A 20,352-nucleotide genomic window follows, 5' to 3' on the forward strand; every position below is an offset into this window, starting at 1 on the left:
TTATAAAAAAAGTTATAATTGAAATACTAAACCTTGTCAATGTCGACAGCATTGTATTTTGTACTATATTTCGTACTTTTGTTACAACTTGTTACATCTTGAGTTTCTTAGTCTCCTAATGACCCAAACTTACTATTTCTTCTAATTTTCAGGGTCTTACAACTTCTATTTTTATTTTTAAGTGTTTTATAATACATTGATTAGACTGGTCAAAATAAATCAATTAATCCAGCACGACCGAATTCATTTGGTCACTTTATAAATCAATTTAACTTAGTTTACTTGTTAACGAGTAAAAAAATTAAAATCTAATTTAAATTGATAGGTTAAATGAATTAGTTTACTTAATTATATATATTTTTTCAATAAAAATTAGAAGTTTTTTTAATTAAAATATAAATAAAGTTCAATTCAAATATAATCCAATATTAAATTTTAAATATAATAAATTTAAATACATTTTAAAATAAAAGAATATTTAGTATTTTTTTTATTTTTTTTAATATAATTTAATATAGAATTTATTAGTGGGTTGATAAATTAATCTTAATCAGATTCAGTCTAAGTGAATAGGATTTATTTTTGAACCGTGTCAAAATTTATAAATTTTGATTAATTCAACCAAACATAAATATATGATGAACCATACGGCGTCAAATTCGGAAATATTTTCCGTCCATGAATTCGGTTGGACAGTGAATAATGCCATCCAGAGTACCACTGCACCAAATTCCCAAACACAAGACAGTGTTCGTAGTTTTGGTTGCGCGGTGGAGAATGCAATAAGGAGTGCGGCTGGGCCAAATCCCCCTCCTCTGCACAGTTTCGCTTCGGCGGTGGATGAAGCCATCTGCAGCAGAGTTGTTGCCGAAGCCGAAGTTGAAGGTGAAACCGAAGAGTCGCCCAACAGAGAGGGCTACGCGGGATCATGGCAGAAGGGCTACATGTTAGGGAAAGGCTCCTTCGGCACAGTCTACGAAGCATTTACAGAGTCTCTTTCTCCTCACTTGCTTATCAATTATTTTTGCTTTTATAAGTTTAACACAAATTTAAAATCGTTTTTTATCATCGATTTATGCCTAAAATAATAATAAAAAGAGCCTTTTTCCGTTTAGGAAAAAGGTAAAAATAAGATAGAAAATTATTATTTTTTCTAGATTTACTTTTTTAAAATAATTTTGTTAAAAGTGTGTTTTTATTTTATAATTTTTTTAATAAATTAAATTAATTTATGTAAATGTATTTTAATTTTCCCTTCTGAGTTTTATCAGATTTAGATCATAGTTGCATTTTCTTTTTGCAGTGTTTTTTAAATTTTTATAATTTATTTTTTTGTTTAGTATTGACATGTTTGATAAAATAGAGAATTTTATTTAAGAGAATAAAATAGTATTCTAAATTTAGACAATTTAATTATTTTTACTAGCATATTTAAGGTGATTGTATTTATGAACTTGTAATCCTAATCACCCATAGTATGGTTGACATTTACTATCCTCACCCTCTAACAAAAGCTTTTCTCACTCAATACACATGTATATATATATATATATATATATATATATATATATATACACACACACACACATCATGTGCATGTCTAGAATGTAGAATCAGAATATCCAAAGAATGTGTGTGTGTGTACTACTTAGATAAAATATATCTGGCACATATACTCAACTGAAAATTTGTTTATCGGCTCAGTGGAACCTTACTGCTAATATAGAAGCACTTACCAAGTTGATATTAGTTATCTCTGATTTTGAGGATTTCATAGTTATGGAATTCTTCTTCATCCGTAACTGATAAGACTCTACAAATGAGTCAAATTATTTTTATATGAAAGTTGCACATAGACGATTTAGTTAGTCATCCATTTCCTTCTGTTTTTATTTTCAATGATAACACATACATTTTCTTTTCATACAGTGATGGAAACTTTTTTGCTGTAAAGGAGGTGTCCTTGTTGGATCATAGAAGCGAGGGCAAACAGAGCATTTTCCAGCTTCGGCAGGTGAGAGGAGTTGGTCTTCCCATCAAACTTCGTAACATACTTTATTTTTTCATCAAACCTGTCAACATATTATGTTTTTTTTTTTTTCCATCTTATACAGAAGCATTTGATCATATATGAATATTTTTTGTCTTCCATTCAGGAAATATCTCTTTTGAGTCAGTTCCGGCATGACAACATAGTTCAATATCTAGGCACAGAGAAGGTATAATGCTTTCTAGGTGGCAAGTCTATTATAATTCATGTGTTGGGCATATTTAGAAGTGGGGACGTTAGGCTTGTTTAGTGCGTTTTTATCCAAACATGATTTGACCATCTCTCTTTGCTCCCCTGAATATGATTGTGATATTTGGGAAATAATTGTTACATTTTTAGGATTGAATAATAAATAATCATTTTGTACATTTACCAAGCATTTATTTGGCTGAAATTTTATGGTTCATTAAGCCTCTTGAACGTTGATGCAAATGTAATATATGCTAATTGTTATTTACAAAGATGAATAGTCACGGCTGTCAAATGATATAGCTTTATTTTATAAGTAGAAAAAGGAGGGAATCAGATGCCATGGGGAGGGGTTAAAGTATTTTTCTGTTTATCAATGCATTGTGCAAGCTCATCAAATGTTTTTGTTTTGATATCTTTGAAGTTCTATGAGTCTGATTGTGTTTAAAACTGCAAATGCCAATTAAAGTTTCCCCACGGTGTTTTTTCTTTTAGATTGCTAAGCTTTTTTCTTCTTACGAAGTTCTTCACCCTTGGCAGTTTGACAGAGTTAATACAATTCCCGTCATAATGTCATGTTTCAATGATGCAATAGCTCGTCCATTAGACTATATATATGAATTTCTTCTGAAATAAAAGGATGATTAGTTGGCTGTTTGATCCACGAGTACTTGTACTTTCTTCTGTACATGACTTGCTTGTGTGTCATTGTTTAGGTGGTGATCCTGAACTATGTTTTGGCTGATTATATTAGGAATAGTTGCATTCCAACTTTTTTTCTCTTCTCTTTATTGTTATGGGTATTTACATTCCATTATTTCTCAGGATAATGATAAGCTGTATATCTTCCTCGAGATTGTAACAAAAGGATCATTGGCAGTTCTCTATCAAAAGTATCAATTAATGGACTCTCAAGTTTCTGCATATACAAGGCAAATTTTAAGCGGCTTGAAGTATCTTCATGATCGTAATGTGGTTCACAGGTAACATGAGTGAGGTTTATATCTTGATGCAATGCAACTCTTCTAGCAACCGGGTAAAGTATTATATAAAGATGAAAAACTCATTGATTCATTGTTTTAAGATTTTAAATAAAGAATTGTGTGAATCTTTTATATGGTTCAACTCAGATATATCATTGGTATTTGTATCTTTCAATTCTTAAATAAACCTATCAAGGAAATTGATAAAAGAAATAATTTTTAATTTACCTGAACTTGGTACATTCTAATTTTTATTTCATCTAAAATTACTAGGGACATCAAGTGTGCCAATATATTGGTTGATGTAACCGGGTCCATCAAGCTTGCAGATTTTGGTTTGGCAAAGGTACCTTAAGCAAAACCCACTGTACAAAGTCAGCATCTTTGCATAGCAAATTCCAGATGCTAACTGCTTGCAATTGTGTTGTTGGTTCTTTTTGTTTTGTAGATTACCAAGTTAAATGATGTTAAATCAATTGGAGGCTCCCTGAACTGGATGGCCCCTGAGGTTTGTCTCTCTGCCACTGTCGTATATGTTTGACAATCACCATTTTCAATCATCTGTAGTTTCGTAATGTGCTAGAATGAGGTTGAATTGTTCGATCATAGGTTGTTAAGTTGAGGAGTTGTGGATATGGGCTAGCAGCAGATATATGGAGCTTAGGATGCACAGTATTAGAGATGTTGACACGACAACCTCCTTACTACCATTTGGAAGAAGTATGTCTGATATTTTAAGATTCATCTTTTTCTTCATCCTCTATAAAAACTAAAAAATGGTGCTAATTAATCCTTTTGATTTGTTACAACAGATGCAAGTGATATTTAAAATCGGCCGTGGTGAACCTCCACCTGTTCCGGCGTCGCTGTCAACAAATGCCCGAGATTTCATTCTTGAATGCTTACAAGCTGACCCGAACAAACGCCCAACTGTTTCTCAACTATTGGACCATCCATTTGTAAACCTTTGCACCACTGTTAAATATGGAGACCATAGTGAAGATGTATTTTCACATTGAAGATACATATTTAGATATATTCTTTCTATAAGTATTTTTATAAGAAAATAAAATAAATTTGTCTATCAATTGAACTAAATAATATGAAACAAATTCTACCCATTAACTTCTATGCAAAGTAATTTTTGCTTAGTTATTCATTTCCATTTTTCTTATACTATTTTTCCCTAAAATTAATTTGTCAGGTTCGGCCTCAATAAACCCAATTTAATAAAACTTAAATTACTTATATTAATATTATTTGTTATTAAATAGAATTGGTATATGTATAAAAAAAAACAAAACAGATGAATAAGGACTTGAAACAACCCAATGTATTTACCAAAGAATTAAATTTTTAGTACATGTGTCTAATTTTTTTTATTCTAGCAAAAACTTATTAAATTATAAGATAATTTTTATTAAAAATTTTTGTATAATTTTTATTATTAAATAGTTTTTTTTTACAATAAAAAATTATTTAAAATTTAAAAAGTAGTTATTAAAATGATAAAATTGTAAAATACTTATTGTAATTTATAAAATAATTAAATTTAGATTATACGTAGGTATAGATTCATATATGTTACAAATGATATTTTTTTTATACTAACTAATAACATGTTATTTAATTTTTAGATGTTAAGCCCTATATTTTATGAATAATAATTAAAAATAATAATGGTAAAAATATGTATATTATTTTAAGTATTAAATTTTTAGATGTTAAACCCTTCAAAGTATACTTTATGAATAATAATGCTAAAAATATGTATATTATTTCAATTATAAATTTAGTACATAAATTAATAAATAAATCAAGCTTAATAGTTTGTTCCAAAGCATGGGAGTATTTTAACTTTAATTTCTATGGAATAGTTTTCTCTTGTTTTAGTTATTGGAGTTGGTTGAGATCAACCATCATGTCAATATCAGCTCAAAGAGTATCTACATGTTGTCTACACATCTAAAAAAAACATCTTATTATCTATCAAATCTTTCCAGGATCAATACATATTCTAAGTTTAAATATAAATTTATAAATAATTAAAAAATATTGTTAGGAGTATAAATAATTGAAATTTTGAGAAAATAAAAAAGATTTGATGGCATAAAGTTTATGAAATATTATATTGAGTTGAGATTGATTATTTTTTATTGATTAGTCAAACTCACTTCTAGTTGAGTTGAATTTATTTTAAATCAAACTAAATTAAATTCATATTGGGACACGAACCTATATAATAATGTTGATGTCAGGACAAATTGAAATTGTGTCATGCTAAATCTATATTGAGACAAAGTTAGATTTAAATTAAATCATGTTAGGTTGGATTGGTGTATTTAGACAAGGTGATTTGATCCTAATATTCTTCTTAAGTTATAAATAATAAAATTTAAGTAAAAAATAATTTATAATTAATGTAAAATATTTTAAAAATAATTTATAATTTTAAATATTTTAGAAACCTTATTATTATAAAAGATATTTAAAATTAATTAAAATATTCTATTCTAACTCATTTTAAGTGGGATTATAATTTTTTCAATCCAGAGATATAGTAGACCAATAAAGATAAGCTTGTTTAGTTTTCTTCTCATTAATATATTTTTAAATAAGTTATTATATTGATATGGATAAATATTAAGAATGGTAGTTTGAGATTATGTACAAAATAATAATTTGTTTTAGAGATAGTGTATGAAAAATTATCTAAATAAACGAAAAAAATCTTTACTAATAGTTATCAGATACTCATGTCTATTTTATATAGTTTAATCATTCATCTTTTAATTTACTATTTTTTATTACTTAAATTACATTTAAAAATTTAAGAAAATGTTAATTATTAATTGTTAAAAAATTTTTACTATATTTTATATATTATAAATATTAATTACATACAAATAACCATTTATAATATGTACATGTAAAATGATTTCATATAAATGTAAATTTTGAATAAATTTTTATACGAAAATACTAATAACTAGAAGTAAAAAGCAATTCAAATTTTTTTGTTAATTTTTAATGTAAAATAAATGTTGTGTTCAATTTATTATATATATATATATATATATATATATATATATGATAATTAATATTTTGAAATACATAAAAATTATATTTTAAATTTAGATTATTATTTAAATTTTTTAATTATATAAATTTTAATTCAAAATACGATAAAAAGATTAATGAAGAAGATAAATTAATTTTTTTATAAGGAAAATCTTATTAGATAAAGATTCTTACGAAGTTATCTAGTATTTTGAAATATTGTATTTTAATATGATAATTAAGATTTTGAAATACGCAAGTATTATATTTTAAATTTACTGTTATAACTTAACTTTTTAAATTTTGATAATTATTATAAATTTTAATTCACAATCAGATAAAAAAAATTATGGAAAAAGATAAATTTAATTTTATATAAGATAATTCTATTTGGTCAAGATTATTAGAAGTTATGTGACATCCCATAATCTCACACTCGACATTTAATAGATTTTATAAATATAACATTTTTACATTCAATTACACGGTAATATACATACTTCATACTTAATAATTCATGGTTGATATATTGTAACATTACACCACCACTCATAATGAATATAAAAGACTTCATGGTTGATATATTGTACAAACACAAACAAGTCCGGGTGAGCTAACATGAAACAAATCATATACATTGATACACTTAACAAACATCATATAATAATTATGTCAGACACCCTCATACCATTCGCACCGTAGACATTCATCCTATCATACCACAATCCCTAATAGACACTCATCCCATAATACCCAATAGACACTCATCCCATAATACCCAATAGACACTCATCTGGATGATACGTTGATGAGCGGTCACGAGAGGTTATGCACTTGTGATGACTTCTACTTCTCCTTATAAATACACTTTCAAAATACTTCATACCATCCATAAGGTTAGTCCTTAACACTATGTCCAAAATTGGCACATAGACTAGGACCTCCTGCCCCTCTCACCATATAATTTATCTTTCTGTACTTGAGACTGGATTATTATTAGAGTATTAGTATAACCTCCAACAACAGGACCCTCAACAACAACATATACATTAATACCATATAATTACAAAATCTCTCCACAAGACTCATATCATGCTCATATTCCTCAACTCATACTATACCATTACAAAATCTCCCCATAATACTCATATCATATTCAGATGCATAAATTTAAATCCAATATAATAAAATACAATCATCACAGAAATCATACAAAATGAATATATCATAAAATAAATTAACAATAATAAAATATCACTATAAATGGTCATCGGAGAAGAATCAAATGTTTGACGAATCAAACTCACCATAAACGCTAGTACATATGACTAGTCACAATTTACTGGATTTGACCAGGCTGCTCTATGATCAGGGATGTACCAACTCTGGTTTTTAAGATTCCTTTATCCTACCATCACAAATATAACCTTAATATAAATATTGTGGGGAACTAAGAAGTTGAATCTGACATAGCCGGTTAGACATCTTCTTATCCTTCCAGAAAGATAAATTCAGCACATATTTTATATCAATTGAGTATATTGCATAATAATTTAACGGTACTTAATCTGTTCAATAGGATTTAAGTTAAAAACCTATCGAGTAGACTTAAGTACTAAGTCTTCCCTTAGCCAAAGTATTACTCAACTAGTTTTTAACAAATTTCTTATTTACACATTCAAAACAATTAACACATAAATTCAATATCGATAGATATACAAGAAGCACATATGTTTTTCATTAACAGTATTCACATAGAATTTCAACATATGAATAGTAATAAAACAATACTAAATCATAATATAAAAGCTTAGAAAGAGTTTGTTTCTCCAAAAACCCTCCCGAACCTCTACTCTTCTTGCAACTAAAAATTTCTTCCTAATTCTTTCTTCTCTATTTCTCAAGATTTCTCACTTGATTCTTCCTCTCTTTGTGTAGAATAATCTCCCATCTCATAGCTATTTATAGTCCAAAATTTTTACTATTTAACAATTTTTTTAATATTATTTATTATTTTAATATTATTTTATTATATTAATATTTTAATCACCACTTGACATATCTAATCCTTCAATAATGGACTTTGGAATGCTTATCCATTATAACTATTATTATTATTATTTTTTCTTTTTTACAAAACCTTTTAAAATAAATTCTTAAAACTTGGAACCATTCTTTCTGAAATTACTATAATTTTATATTAAAAATTTTAATTTTTCTACCATAATTTTCTATTTAATTATATTTTCTATCCATTAAAATTATTATTATTAATAAAATGCTAAAATTTAGATATTTTTCATTGTTCTTACAAGTTACCTACGTAATAGCATGGTATCTCCATATTTATGAAAGCATTTAGGTAAACATCTCACATGCAAAGCATTTGATCATAGCAAGTATCCTCTCATCATCGTCACTGCTCTAACCGTTGCTGTTGGTATCACATTCAACTCTCTCTCTCTTTCATTTCAATTTCATGCATCATTGATTTCTTTAATTCATGCTATTTCACATCCAAAACTCTTCCTCCATTGCTATTGGCTTTTATATATAAATGTGTTATAATCATTGTTTTGATCACAAAAAAAAATTCTATGTGTGCTATAGCATTTGTTTTCTGCATTCCACTTGATTTTGTTGTTATTTCAGTGTTTTCTTTTACTGGTAGAGTGGGTGGATTTTTTTCATGAGTTCTCAATGAAGTATGTCCTGGTATTTCTAATCCTTGATAGCCGCACCTGTTTTTTGGGACTGAAAAAGAAGAACACAGGGATTTTGTGTAGTTAATCAATAAGAATTCTTTGTCCCCTTCTACAAATTGACTCTCAATTAAAAAGATTCAATTTTATTATATGGGTTTTTGAAATTTAAGATATGGGTAATAGTTAGAACTGGACTTTAAGTTTAACTTAATACCAGGTTTGACTATGAATTGGTGTTGTAGTCGACGTGAGAACTTGTTTTTGACCTTATGTGCTATCACCATCACAATTATCGCACAGTTTCTTCAATTATATTAGTTGGTGGAGGCGTTTTCACTTTATCATTGAATTGATGCCTCTGGAAGTATGAGGTGATTGATATTCATTCTCTGGTGTAACAATTTCCAGGTCCTGTTGAATCATGGCCGAAGATGGTGCTGATACTTTTCCGGAGTTGCTAAGTGTGTACAGAGTGTCTGGTCCCAGAAGCAATAGCATTTCTGATGACAGTGTTTCAAAGTCCTGCTTTTCTCAAAACTCTGTTCCAAATGTTTGGAGAACTCCAAATATTATTCAGAAGCTTAAGCTGGTAGAGAGGGTTAATGGTGTAACGAGAGTGACTGACAGCAGTAGCCAGAAGTACAAAAGCAACTCTCTTCCTCCGCAGGACAAGAGCAATTCTCTGTCTCCGGAGGACAAAAGCAACACTCTTGGTACTCTGGCTTCTGAGGGAAGTGAAACTTTGAACGACAGCAATTTGTCTCTTCAATCAGTATTGACTCCAACATTAGAGAAAAAGTTAAATTCATCTACTGGAGTTGATGCAACTACATCTAAGGATTGCGAAAATGAAGAATCCCTAGAAATCTATGATGAAAACAATGATGAGACTGTTGACAACATATCTGACATTGTCTCGGACAGTGATGATGATTGTTCTTTAGATGACATTGTCTCGGACAGTGATGATGATCGTTCTTTAGATGACATTGACTCGGACACTGGAGAGAGAAGCCATGAACAGTGCAAGAACAGCAAGTGGCTTAGGAATTTCTTTGATGGATTAAATGCACTGGCCAATGAGGAGATAAGTTCACAAGACAGACAGTGGCATTGTCCAGCGTGCCAAGGGATCCCTGGTGGTATTGGTTGGTACAAGGGGCTGCAATCACTTTTGGATCATTCCAGAACAATACAATCAAAGAGGGTAAGACTGCACCGAATGTTTGCTGAAACCTTGCAAGAAGAGTCTTTCAGGAGAAGGGTTCCATTGACAGTGGTCTGTGAAATCCATGATGGATGGGAGGGTCTTGATAGGTGTCAGAATCCATTTATCGCATGTGGGAAGCGCCAACTCTATGGTTATTTGGATTCTAAAGAAGATTCTGATGATTTCAATCGTCACTCTGGAGGTGATTTTTCCATCTCATTCAATATGGCAGCCTACTCTGTGGTGACCTTGAACATGATCACCTTAATTTTATTTCAGCAATAGTTTTCATTTTTTTAATCCTGTTTAATGTTTCAATTGCATGTTGCTGATAGATCTATGTTTTTTAGGTAAGCCAGATTTGAAGTTTGAAATGAGATCATACCAAGAGATGGTTGAGAGCAAGATAAACCATATTAACGATGATAGTCGGAAGCTTAACAACTACAAAAGCTTGATAGCCGAAGAACAAGTCAAATCACAAGTCTGTGTAGATTCTTCATGTGAATTAAGTGAGAAGTTAAGCCTCAGAATAGAAGAAAACCATGTTGATCGACAGAACAAGGAGGTAATGCTGAAATTATATTCATGATATTTTTTTGGAGCTCATTGTGTTTAGTAAGATGAAACATTGCTATTTTTCATATAAATAAGATTCAGTATGCAAAATATGATTACAGTGCTTTATATTTTGAAGGTGAACAGTAATTTTTATGAAAAGTATATCTCGAAGAAACCAAACCCATTATGAATATACGAATTTGTATGTGAAAAATCCTTCAATGGTTGAACATTTTGAAATGATAATGCAAATCTGTATGATGTGAAAAATCCTTCAATGACTGATCATTTTAACATAAATATGCAAAAGTGAGTGATGTAAAAGTCCTTCCATGACAGTTCATTTTGATACTATTTTGAAGATAGACGCAGAAGAAAAAAGTTTCCAGGACCAAATCCAAGTCATAGCACCAAAAGGAGACCAGTCTGTGAAATTGCAGCACGCAATGCAAGAAAAAGCAGAAAACACTTGTCAAGAATCTGTCAAGAAAGAGGAGAAGTAATTGTTCATTATTCCTAATTGTCCATAATTCCAAACATGTTTCAAAATTTGTGTTTTTTTATTATCATTCTTTTCTTATATGCATATCTTAGCTTTCTGTTGCCAATTGAGTAATACTTAATTAAATAATGAGCTACGGAGATTCAGTTTTTGATTTCTATATATGAAGAAAAATTCTCATTGATTTATGTCATTTTCTAATCTATGTTCTATGGGTGGAAACTATTATATGTAGTTCCCAGAAGTACAAGGAGATTATGCAGTTGGGGTCGGAGAGAGAGAAAATAATGAAAATTCATGAAGAGAAATGGTTGGCTCTGAAGAAGAAACAGTGGCAGGAGCTGGTTGAACTTGAGAAGGAATTAGAGAATGAACTGACGCAGCTCATGGACAAGTACGCTTCCAACTAGTCATAAGAGAAAGACATATCTAAACTGAATGGCTGCTGAGTACATTACCAAAAACCAAAACAGAAGAGTGGCTAAGACCAGAATCATCTACTGACATACACATATCTCTCATGAAATTGGCTTTTTTGGTTGTAGTCTTCATTCGAAAAATGAGAGTGACATTTGACAAACCTCACTGACATTAGAATTTTGGTCTCGTTTTACTCTTAAATGTAGTTTTTGTTCTTATTGTATTTTTTAAGTTTAGCATTCTTTGCTAGCAAGTTTTCTGTACAATTTTATGTTGAAGTTATTGTCTTATTGTAGGATATTTTGGACGTAAAGTTTTAAATAAAATTAGTCCCGACACCCCTACTGAACAAATATGAAGTAATTTTATCAATTCTAAAACAAGTTAAAGTGGCAACATATTCTGAGAGGAGTGAAAGAAAATCCAAATTAAAAAGAAGGATCACGATGACATGAATGACGGAATAATGCTTTTGAAGAATGAGTCATGGATGATGTAATAGTTTTTATGAATGATAAAATGATTTTTAAGGTGTATTTTGAAGATATATGCACGGTTAATAGTGAAAGAATAAAAAGAAATATATGATAAATTTGAATAGTCGCATATAAGTTTTGTTGACATAATGGAATTATTATTTTCTTAAGAGTTTTATATACTAAATTTTTTATTATCTTCTTATGAATTATTATCTGAAATGTAATTTGCATTCTGAATTGACTTTTAAATTTGTATTATTGTATACTCTAAAATATAAATTTGTATAATGAATTGTATAATTCAAAATGTAAATTTGTATTACTAATTATATAATTTTGTATTATAAATAGTACAATTTGAAATAATTACAGTAAGATATATTGAAATTTTAAAAAACATGAGAGTGCAGAAAGAAAATATAGGAGTGCAAGAAAAAATTTCCAAATGAACATTGACCTCAAACACAGGCCGTAGATGCGACGGCCTAGACACAATAGGAAAATAAGGCCCATATTTTACATTTTTAATATCATTGTAATAATTGGCGCATATTTAGCAACAATATTATTTTTTATCTATTTATGTAATATACTCAATGTTATATTATGTTATATAACAATTTTTTTTTCTCTGCAACATGTTTACATCGTGTATATATTTTATTTGTATTTCTTTCTATAGAAAATAAAAACGATATACAATCAGATAAACAACTATCTCATTATATCCTAAACATAAAATCTTGTGGTATTTAAGGATTGGGTTTTAATAACTAATAAATAATATAATACTTTATATAAGTTACTGTTAGTATGATTTATCCCTCACTCTTCACACAACAATATTAATGTTTTAAAATCTTTCAACATTTAAAAAAGCTGTGGCTTTTTTTTGGGATAATTAAAATTTTTTAATTTAATAGTTTTTAGTATTTGAAATTTGTTATTGATGAATTAAAAACGTACCCGTGTTTTATTGAAACTGGGAAGTTTTGATATTTAATTCTAAAAACAGTTATAAATGATTTATTGACACTATGAATAGTTGATTTTATTAATTTTTTGAACATTTTTAAACATTATATTTTTTGGGGTTAAGTGACTAAGTTCGAATTTGTTAATTTTAATAGTTAAAAATTATTATAAATACATTTTTTTTTTAATTTGAAGCAATCTTTTTAAATCTGGCAATAGTTGAAATTATATTTACTGGTTTTAGTTATTTAAAAATTATTACCAGTATATTTTAAACTTTAAAAATGTCGTAAATCCCTTTTTTTAACTGATCAGGAATAGTTAGAGATAAATTACTAATTGAAAAATATTTTTATAAGTTTTTTCTTAAAACATTATTCATACATAACATAATTTAATGTGTATTTAAATTTAATAGATGCTGATACATACAAATGGGTGATTTTAATAAAAATAATTAATCTTTAAATCGCATAACCCAAACTATCATTAGATAGAAGTTATCAAAATTAATAATGTTTTTGAGATACTTAATCAGATATAGTTTCAATGTTTTAGAACAATCTATTTTCTTTTTCCTTAAGAACATCTTTAAAGATTGAGAAATTTGTAAAGAAGTAAACATGGCCATGTATATGAGAAAAAGATGCATAAAAGGAACCTAGAAAGAAGTACCAGTTGGAGGAACAGAGGAAAATGGAGAGAAGGAAGCCCAAAGCAGTGTTCATGGCCTTCGGTACCAAAGGCGATGTCTACCCTCTTGCTGTCAGTTTTCCTTCTTTCTAAATTCTTTTTCTCTATTTGTTTCCACCAAAGTGGTTTTTTTTTTCTTTAATGTTTCTGGGTATACAACATAGGGTTAATGCTTAAAATTACGAGCTGAAGTGTCGAGATATTGGTACTGTTTAGTTTAAGCTCTTTTTCCCTCTCTAACTGTGTGTGTCTGTCTGTATAATTAATTGTGTTGGATTTCTCAATGAATTTGTTTATGAAGTGAAATTCCTGACTACAGAAACAATTCTCTATATCAGCTTGTATATGCATTTATGTGGTTTGACACTACTTATGAAAAGTCTGCATTGAATTGTTGTTGATTGCAGGCCATTGCTGCAGCTTTTGCGTGTGACCAGAATCAATATGATGTGATGTTAATAACTCATTCGGCACACGAGGTTTGCATTTTAAACATAAAGTCTAAAAGAGCATTATATTAGTTTTTGAATCACTCTGGGTATCTTTTTATTCTTTCGGCATGATGTTAACATTGTGGATTTCTACTTCATTTTATTTGCTTTTCTTTCTGTTAATGGTTGACACTTGAGAAAAATGTTTCCTTTCAGAGCTTAAGTATTCACTTGGCTCGGAAGCATGTTCAATTTTGGCCAGTTTCATCGCCTCCGGTTCTTTGTGCTGATCAGACTGACACTGAGGGTTTGAGCAATCAATTTGGTTCTAATTATAGAATATGAATCACTATTGTAAGGGAAGAAGATAAATTTCTAACGGTTCTTCTATTTTATCAGGGAAAATAGAGTCGTCTTTTTTCTTGCAGAAAAAGAAAGTTACAAGAGATCATAGGCAAGAATGCTATTCATTAATTGAAAGGATATTTGGAGATGGCCCAAGCTTGGACGGTGATCTTATTATGATAAATTTTTTTGCTTTGGTATTCTAATTCTAAGTTGGAAACTGTATCATAATAAATTCTTTTGAATTTGAACTGGTTTCTGAAATAATTGTGGGAGAGGGAATTAATTGAGTCAAAACGTGTTAATGTCAATTGGTTTATAAAAAATGTTCTTATTGCTCATTACTGCATGGGAAATGTGGAATAATTTGTATAAAACTATTACTGTCCAAGGACACAAAGACATTTAATACCACTGGAATAGAAAGTTGAATCAACTGTCATTTTCTACTAGCGATTTGCTAATTGAGGAGATTTTTGTAATGGTTCAGGAAGGATGGAGCCTTGCAGAAAGCTTTTGTGTCCGTTGCATTGTGGCTGCTCCTTATGTTGTTCCATACAGGTACTTAACAAGTTCATCCCCATCATCAAACATTGTGGAATTTGGATACAGATATGATGTTTTTTTTTTTGTGAGCAATTACAGTTTTGTAAGGGCATCAATGATCAAGAACTTCTTACATCGAGAACTCAGATTATTGAAGTTTTATAATAACAAAACATGTAAATTTTGAAAATTAGAAAATAATACCCTGACAGTATTGATTGACTGACAAAGTTCTCTTGGATTATTTATTAGATTTGCCCGTGAACTTTTATATTTTTTTAGGTCTTGTTCACTTGAATGGATTTGGGGGAGAGTAATTTAAGGGATTTGAAGATAAATTTTTTTGTTGTTTATTTGAGTGAATTTGGAGATAAATGAGAGTGGATTTGAAAATAAAGTTTATGAGAATTAGTGTAAAATTTTATTGACGTGACAGATTAAAAAAATTTACTTCAAAATCTACTTTCATTTACCTCAAAATTCACTCAAATAAACAACAAAAAAATTTATCTTCAAATCCCCTCAACTACTCTCCCCCAAATCCATTCAAGTGAACAAGACCTTAGAGTTCTAGAATAGGCACAAAAGAACTTTTAAATTTTAGTTAGAGTGCTAGTATAGGCACAGAATATAGAACTGTATTTTGTTGGTTAAGGAAAATGAATCACATTGCTCACATGTAAAACAGTTGCATGTTGCAATTTACTTGCATTGCACTGATTGGCGTATAAGTTGTTCAATAATATCTTTATTTTTTCAAGTAAGAAGTACAAAACTTTTTTCATGAAAAAAAACTCTCAAGATAAGTGAATATAAAATGTTATATCTAGTTGATGATTGCCTATATAGTTTAGGAAGCTGCAACTGATATTGATCATTCAATCATTGATTTGTTGTGCAGTGCACCTTCAACATTTGAAAGACAGTTCCAATTAGAACTTCCTCTTTTGCATCGATACCTCATTGATGCTCCTTCTGGTAAGGTATTTCTTAACTTTTTATATTCTAATTCTTTTTCAGTTTGGAAAGATGCTATTTCAAATGATTTTGTTTATTTTACTACTTACTACTAACCACAGCACGGAGTTGTAAAGAAAGATGCAAAAGCTATGTCTCTGCTGCTGCAGTTATATTAGGGTCAGGAACTTTTTAAACTTTAGGGTTTAGGGAAGGAAAAGGGAAGACAAAGAATTATGGATAACACTGATGATTAGAATGCTACACAAATACAATACTCTAATTCCTCTATCTATACTACTAATTAGGTCAAGACTGGTACAAACCCAAGCCCACTACTAACAACTGTAATATCTTATACGAGAACTAGAACTTATATATTGATCTTGTCATTTTTAAATCATCTTGATTTCCTGTAGGTCTGTTGGAAGGACGTGATTCATTGGATGTGGCCTCTTTTCACAGAAAATTGGGGATCATGGAGAAATGATGTCTTGCATCTTAGTCCATGTCCTTTTACTGTTAGTGTTTTCTATTCTTTTTTCTGCCTTAAAAAAATAATTTCTATGCCTACTAGTTTGTGTTTCAAAAAATCTATGTGCTACTTTAGTTAGGTTGTTATAGGCATGTGCCCTTGCTGAGAAGTATGGGACACCCTCATTTCTTTAGATTCAGTCAGGCACCCGTTATTTTTATTATTTCAGGATCCTGTAACAGGCATACCTACTTGGCATGATAGACTGCAATCTCCTCTTGTGATGTAAGTAATAGACTCAAATTGCAACCGTTGCTTTCAATATGTATATTTTTTTGGTGTAACTCTCTTATAGAACTCACTCGATTGAACTTCATATTGTTGTTCTTTTGGCATTGCTGCTTGAATATTCACTATGTTGTCTGTGTCCTATGCTGGATACAAGTTGCATGGAACTTTGAAATGACGCATTTTAAGTCCCTACCAGTTATTGAGACTTTTAGGTTTTTCTTTTTTTTTTTTGTATAAAAAGTACTTGTATTTCTCCTTATGTGACTTGTAACAGCTGACTAAATCCCACAAAAGGGCCAGTGATTGTAAATTTACACAATCTTTTTAATTCTTATTCAATGTTACTTCTGATTTTGATCTCTGATTTTGTGTATTGTTCAACAGGTATGGTTTTAGTAAAGAAGTGGTTGAATGTCCTGGTATGTTTGTTCTTCTCTTTAATATAATTTTCTCATATCTATCTCCGTGATGTTGCTTGTTTAGAGTTTGAGTTGCTTGTTTAAAGTTTGAGTTGCTTGTTTAAAGTTTGAGTTGCTTGTTTAGAGTTTGAGTTGCTTGCTTTTTCTTTTAATCCATTTGTTTTTTTCTCTCCATTTGGAGGTTATATACTCCTGATATTAAACCATAAAATTGGGATAATGTCATACAATAGTTGTGGTAAAGCACTAAGGGATGAAGGGCAGTGCTCCAATTAAAAGCTTCTCAAACTATGTTGTGGCATTCGAATGTGCTTTCTGGAATCTCTTATGTTGGAATGAAAATATAGAAGTCATCAAGACATTGGACTTGTACTGTATCTGTCTTGTAAATTTTTGTTCCAACAAAGCACTTGGTAAAACATCAAGTAGATATTTGTTCAGAAATCAAAGCCCGTGCGAGAACTGTGACTTTTTAGTTGGAAAAGAATGTGATTAATTGGTTATGATAATTTTGTTTCCTTTTGGTTCTTTTGTAATAAAACTTTATGAAATCATGGTTAATGGGGTATATCTAAGTCTCTTTCACTATTCTTGAAGTATGAATGATGCTTTTGGCGAAATTTAATTTTCCTAGGAGTATGATTTCTCTATAAACTTGTCTTTAGATTGTTGGTTTAATCACCTGATTAAATTTAGTGCATTGACAGCATATTGGCCTTCAAAAGTTCTGGTTTGTGGGTTCTGGTTCCTCCCTATTGAATGGCAGTTCACGTGTAAGAAATGCAGAGATATTTCCGTACATGATTCATCAGCGCATCAATATGCTAAAGATGACTTGTGTGCCAGTCATTTAGAATTGCAAAACTTTATAAAGACTGCACCAATTTTTATTGGACTCAGTTCTATTGGAAGGTACCATTTTCCACATTCCAATTCATGTTAAACCCATGCCTCCTCTCACATTGGATTGGTGTTCAACGTGAAGGAGTGGTGATTCAAATTCAGCTTTAGTCTTTATTTGTATATTTTTTACTGATTTTTTTGTGTTTACTTGCAGCATGGGTTTCTTAAAAGACCCATATGCATTTATATGCATTCTTCAGACTGTCCTGAGCACCACAAATTACAGATTTATTCTATTTACAGCTGGATATGAACCCTTAGAATCAATTGTTCGTAGCATTTCTAACGAAGCATCATTTGAGCTGAAAAATTGCAGCGACGATTGTGTTCCTCTTTGTAATGGGCGACTCTTGTGTTTTTTTGGGTGAGTTTTCCATGGTTATTTTACTACAGAAAACATTTGGAGGGGCTCCCTTTTTAATGGAATAACTTGGATTTAGCATTCAATATTTTAGATTTAATTAAATTCGGCTTTCTGATTTAGTTTAGTGTCACTTAAAGTTGAGATTATGTTTTCTTACCTTCTTATCTCCTCTGATATTAACAAAAGTTAATGTTCCCTTTCCAATTTTTTTTAAATGAAAGAAAAATTCTAGAAGAGTGACATGTTTTTCATATAATGTGAATAGTTCTGTACCATACGGTTGGCTATTCCCAAAGTGTGCTGCTGTAATTCACCACGGAGGCAGGTAGAATAATCTGTATTCTGATCCCCACCTGTTTTGGTTTTATCACTAAATTGAAGCATTCAATAGGCATGCTGACTAATATATATTGTTTTGCATGGAATGTCTATCTGCAATTAGTGGAACTACTGCTGCTGCATTACGGGCAGGCACACCACAGGTTGGCACTTCATTCCTTGCTAGATCAAACCATAATAAGATTTATGACAACATTATAAAAACCATAAAAGCCATTGTTAAAACCATGCTAGATCAAACCCAACTCAGCAAAACTCTCTTGAAGCTGATGCATATAATGGTAGTTTATTATCAGATATGAAATTGATATGGTGGAACAAACTTGCAGGTAGTATGCCCTTTCATGCTAGATCAGTTTTATTGGGCGGAGAGAATGCATTGGCTTGGCGTTTCGCCTGAACCACTCAGCAGAAATCATTTGCTTCCTAATAAAAATGATGACACAAGTATCCATGAAGCTGCACGTCTACTATCAATGGCAATCCATGATGCATTATCACCAACAGTCAAAGCACGGGCTGCAGAAGTCGCTCAAAGAATATTGCTTGAGGTAACGACTAATCTTGAAGTAGGCGATTTTATATATATATATATATATATATATATATATATATATATATATATATATATATATATATATATATATATATATATATATTTTTTTTTTTTTTTTCTGTCTGGTACAAACTATTTAGAACTAGGTTTTCATACGAGTAAATGAGATGTATTGCCATGTATTATATGACTTTTGACCTGTTTAGTAATCACAAGTCTTTCCTGGTTTGATTTGTACTTCGTTGTGTTAGATTATGAAAATTTCTTAGTTTACTGGTTAGAACCTCTTGAGATTTTTTATTTATTTTTAGATTTGATCTGAAAACCTTAAGCTTAGTGGTTCCAAAACTATACATTTTGTTATGCATTTATACATCACATGATCCTTCTACTTCCAGGACGGGGTAGCAGAGGCAATTAAGCACATGAAGGAAGAGCTGGGTTTGAATTGAGATATTGAGTGCGACTGAAATGTTCCAAGATTCACCCTCTTCATGAGTAATTCCAATTCATCTTAGGATTTGTCAGAGCATTGGATATGCTGAACTTTATGATGAGAAGCCTACTTATTGGTAGATAATAGTTTATTAAATGCACAACTAAGTTATTTATCTGAATGCATCATTTTTCTTCCCTGATAGTTAGTCTAAAGATAAGAGGGCAATGGAAAAGATAAATGGTTCACCTTTCATGATAAGTAGAATATTTAAAGATAAATATATCTTTTATGTATATGGTATATGGTATAAAGTAGAAAGATAAATACATTTTATATATCAGAGAAATAATAAATTTGTTTAATTACTGAATGAGAAGGGTTAGCAGAAATGTTTTGCAAGTGGATTTCAAATGGATTAGGTTTATAGTTTAAGTGCTTTTGGTGTTCTCTAATGAAACTC

General features: G+C 30.0%; 3 protein-coding genes across 3 annotated transcripts; all 3 read left to right on the forward strand.

Annotated features, from left to right (window-relative positions):
- Positions 1–638: 638 nt before the first annotated feature.
- LOC108341733 (mitogen-activated protein kinase kinase kinase 1) lies at positions 639–4,276 on the forward strand. Its single transcript, XM_017579377.2, has 8 exons — positions 639–991; positions 1,930–2,014; positions 2,157–2,219; positions 3,065–3,222; positions 3,496–3,568; positions 3,671–3,730; positions 3,832–3,942; positions 4,035–4,276. The coding sequence occupies exons 1-8, from the start codon at positions 639–641 to the stop codon at positions 4,239–4,241; spliced, it is 1,110 nt and encodes a 369-aa protein (XP_017434866.2). The 3' UTR covers positions 4,242–4,276.
- Positions 4,277–9,393: 5,117 nt separating this feature from the next.
- Positions 9,394–11,980, forward strand: LOC108342750 (protein SUPPRESSOR OF GENE SILENCING 3-like). The gene is made up of 4 exons (XM_017580541.2): positions 9,394–10,399; positions 10,548–10,765; positions 11,121–11,257; positions 11,496–11,980. Exons 1-4 carry the CDS (start codon positions 9,409–9,411, stop codon positions 11,668–11,670), a joined length of 1,521 nt encoding a protein of 506 aa, XP_017436030.2. The 5' UTR covers positions 9,394–9,408; the 3' UTR covers positions 11,671–11,980.
- Positions 11,981–13,735: 1,755 nt separating this feature from the next.
- On the forward strand, positions 13,736–20,089 carry LOC108341945 (sterol 3-beta-glucosyltransferase UGT80B1). The gene is made up of 15 exons (XM_017579636.2): positions 13,736–13,899; positions 14,235–14,306; positions 14,475–14,565; positions 14,658–14,800; positions 15,094–15,164; positions 16,051–16,132; positions 16,526–16,627; positions 16,811–16,866; positions 17,257–17,291; positions 17,999–18,203; positions 18,349–18,558; positions 18,824–18,883; positions 19,001–19,040; positions 19,227–19,448; positions 19,852–20,089. Exons 1-15 carry the CDS (start codon positions 13,831–13,833, stop codon positions 19,903–19,905), a joined length of 1,512 nt encoding a protein of 503 aa, XP_017435125.1. The 5' UTR covers positions 13,736–13,830; the 3' UTR covers positions 19,906–20,089.
- Positions 20,090–20,352: the final 263 nt, after the last annotated feature.

This window comes from Vigna angularis, chromosome 6 (genome assembly GCF_016808095.1).
Source record: "Vigna angularis cultivar LongXiaoDou No.4 chromosome 6, ASM1680809v1, whole genome shotgun sequence".
Taxonomy (NCBI): domain Eukaryota; kingdom Viridiplantae; phylum Streptophyta; class Magnoliopsida; order Fabales; family Fabaceae; genus Vigna; species Vigna angularis.

Excerpts from the sequence above, each read along its gene's own strand:
- LOC108341945 (XM_017579636.2), top strand. The coding sequence starts at position 13,831 with ATGGAGAGAAGGAAGCCCAAAGCAGTGTTCATGGCCTTCGGTACCAAA. Across the intron at positions 14,566-14,657 it reads TGATCAGACTGACACTGAGG|GGAAAATAGAGTCGTCTTTT; the intron begins GTTTGAGCAATC and ends CTATTTTATCAG. Across the intron at positions 19,041-19,226 it reads TACGGGCAGGCACACCACAG|GTAGTATGCCCTTTCATGCT; the intron begins GTTGGCACTTCA and ends ACAAACTTGCAG.
- LOC108342750 (XM_017580541.2), top strand. The coding sequence starts at position 9,409 with ATGGCCGAAGATGGTGCTGATACTTTTCCGGAGTTGCTAAGTGTGTAC. Across the intron at positions 10,766-11,120 it reads TTGATCGACAGAACAAGGAG|ATAGACGCAGAAGAAAAAAG; the intron begins GTAATGCTGAAA and ends ACTATTTTGAAG. Across the intron at positions 11,258-11,495 it reads TCTGTCAAGAAAGAGGAGAA|TTCCCAGAAGTACAAGGAGA; the intron begins GTAATTGTTCAT and ends TATTATATGTAG.
- LOC108341733 (XM_017579377.2), top strand. The coding sequence starts at position 639 with ATGAACCATACGGCGTCAAATTCGGAAATATTTTCCGTCCATGAATTC. Across the intron at positions 3,223-3,495 it reads GATCGTAATGTGGTTCACAG|GGACATCAAGTGTGCCAATA; the intron begins GTAACATGAGTG and ends TAAAATTACTAG. Across the intron at positions 3,569-3,670 it reads CAGATTTTGGTTTGGCAAAG|ATTACCAAGTTAAATGATGT; the intron begins GTACCTTAAGCA and ends TTTGTTTTGTAG.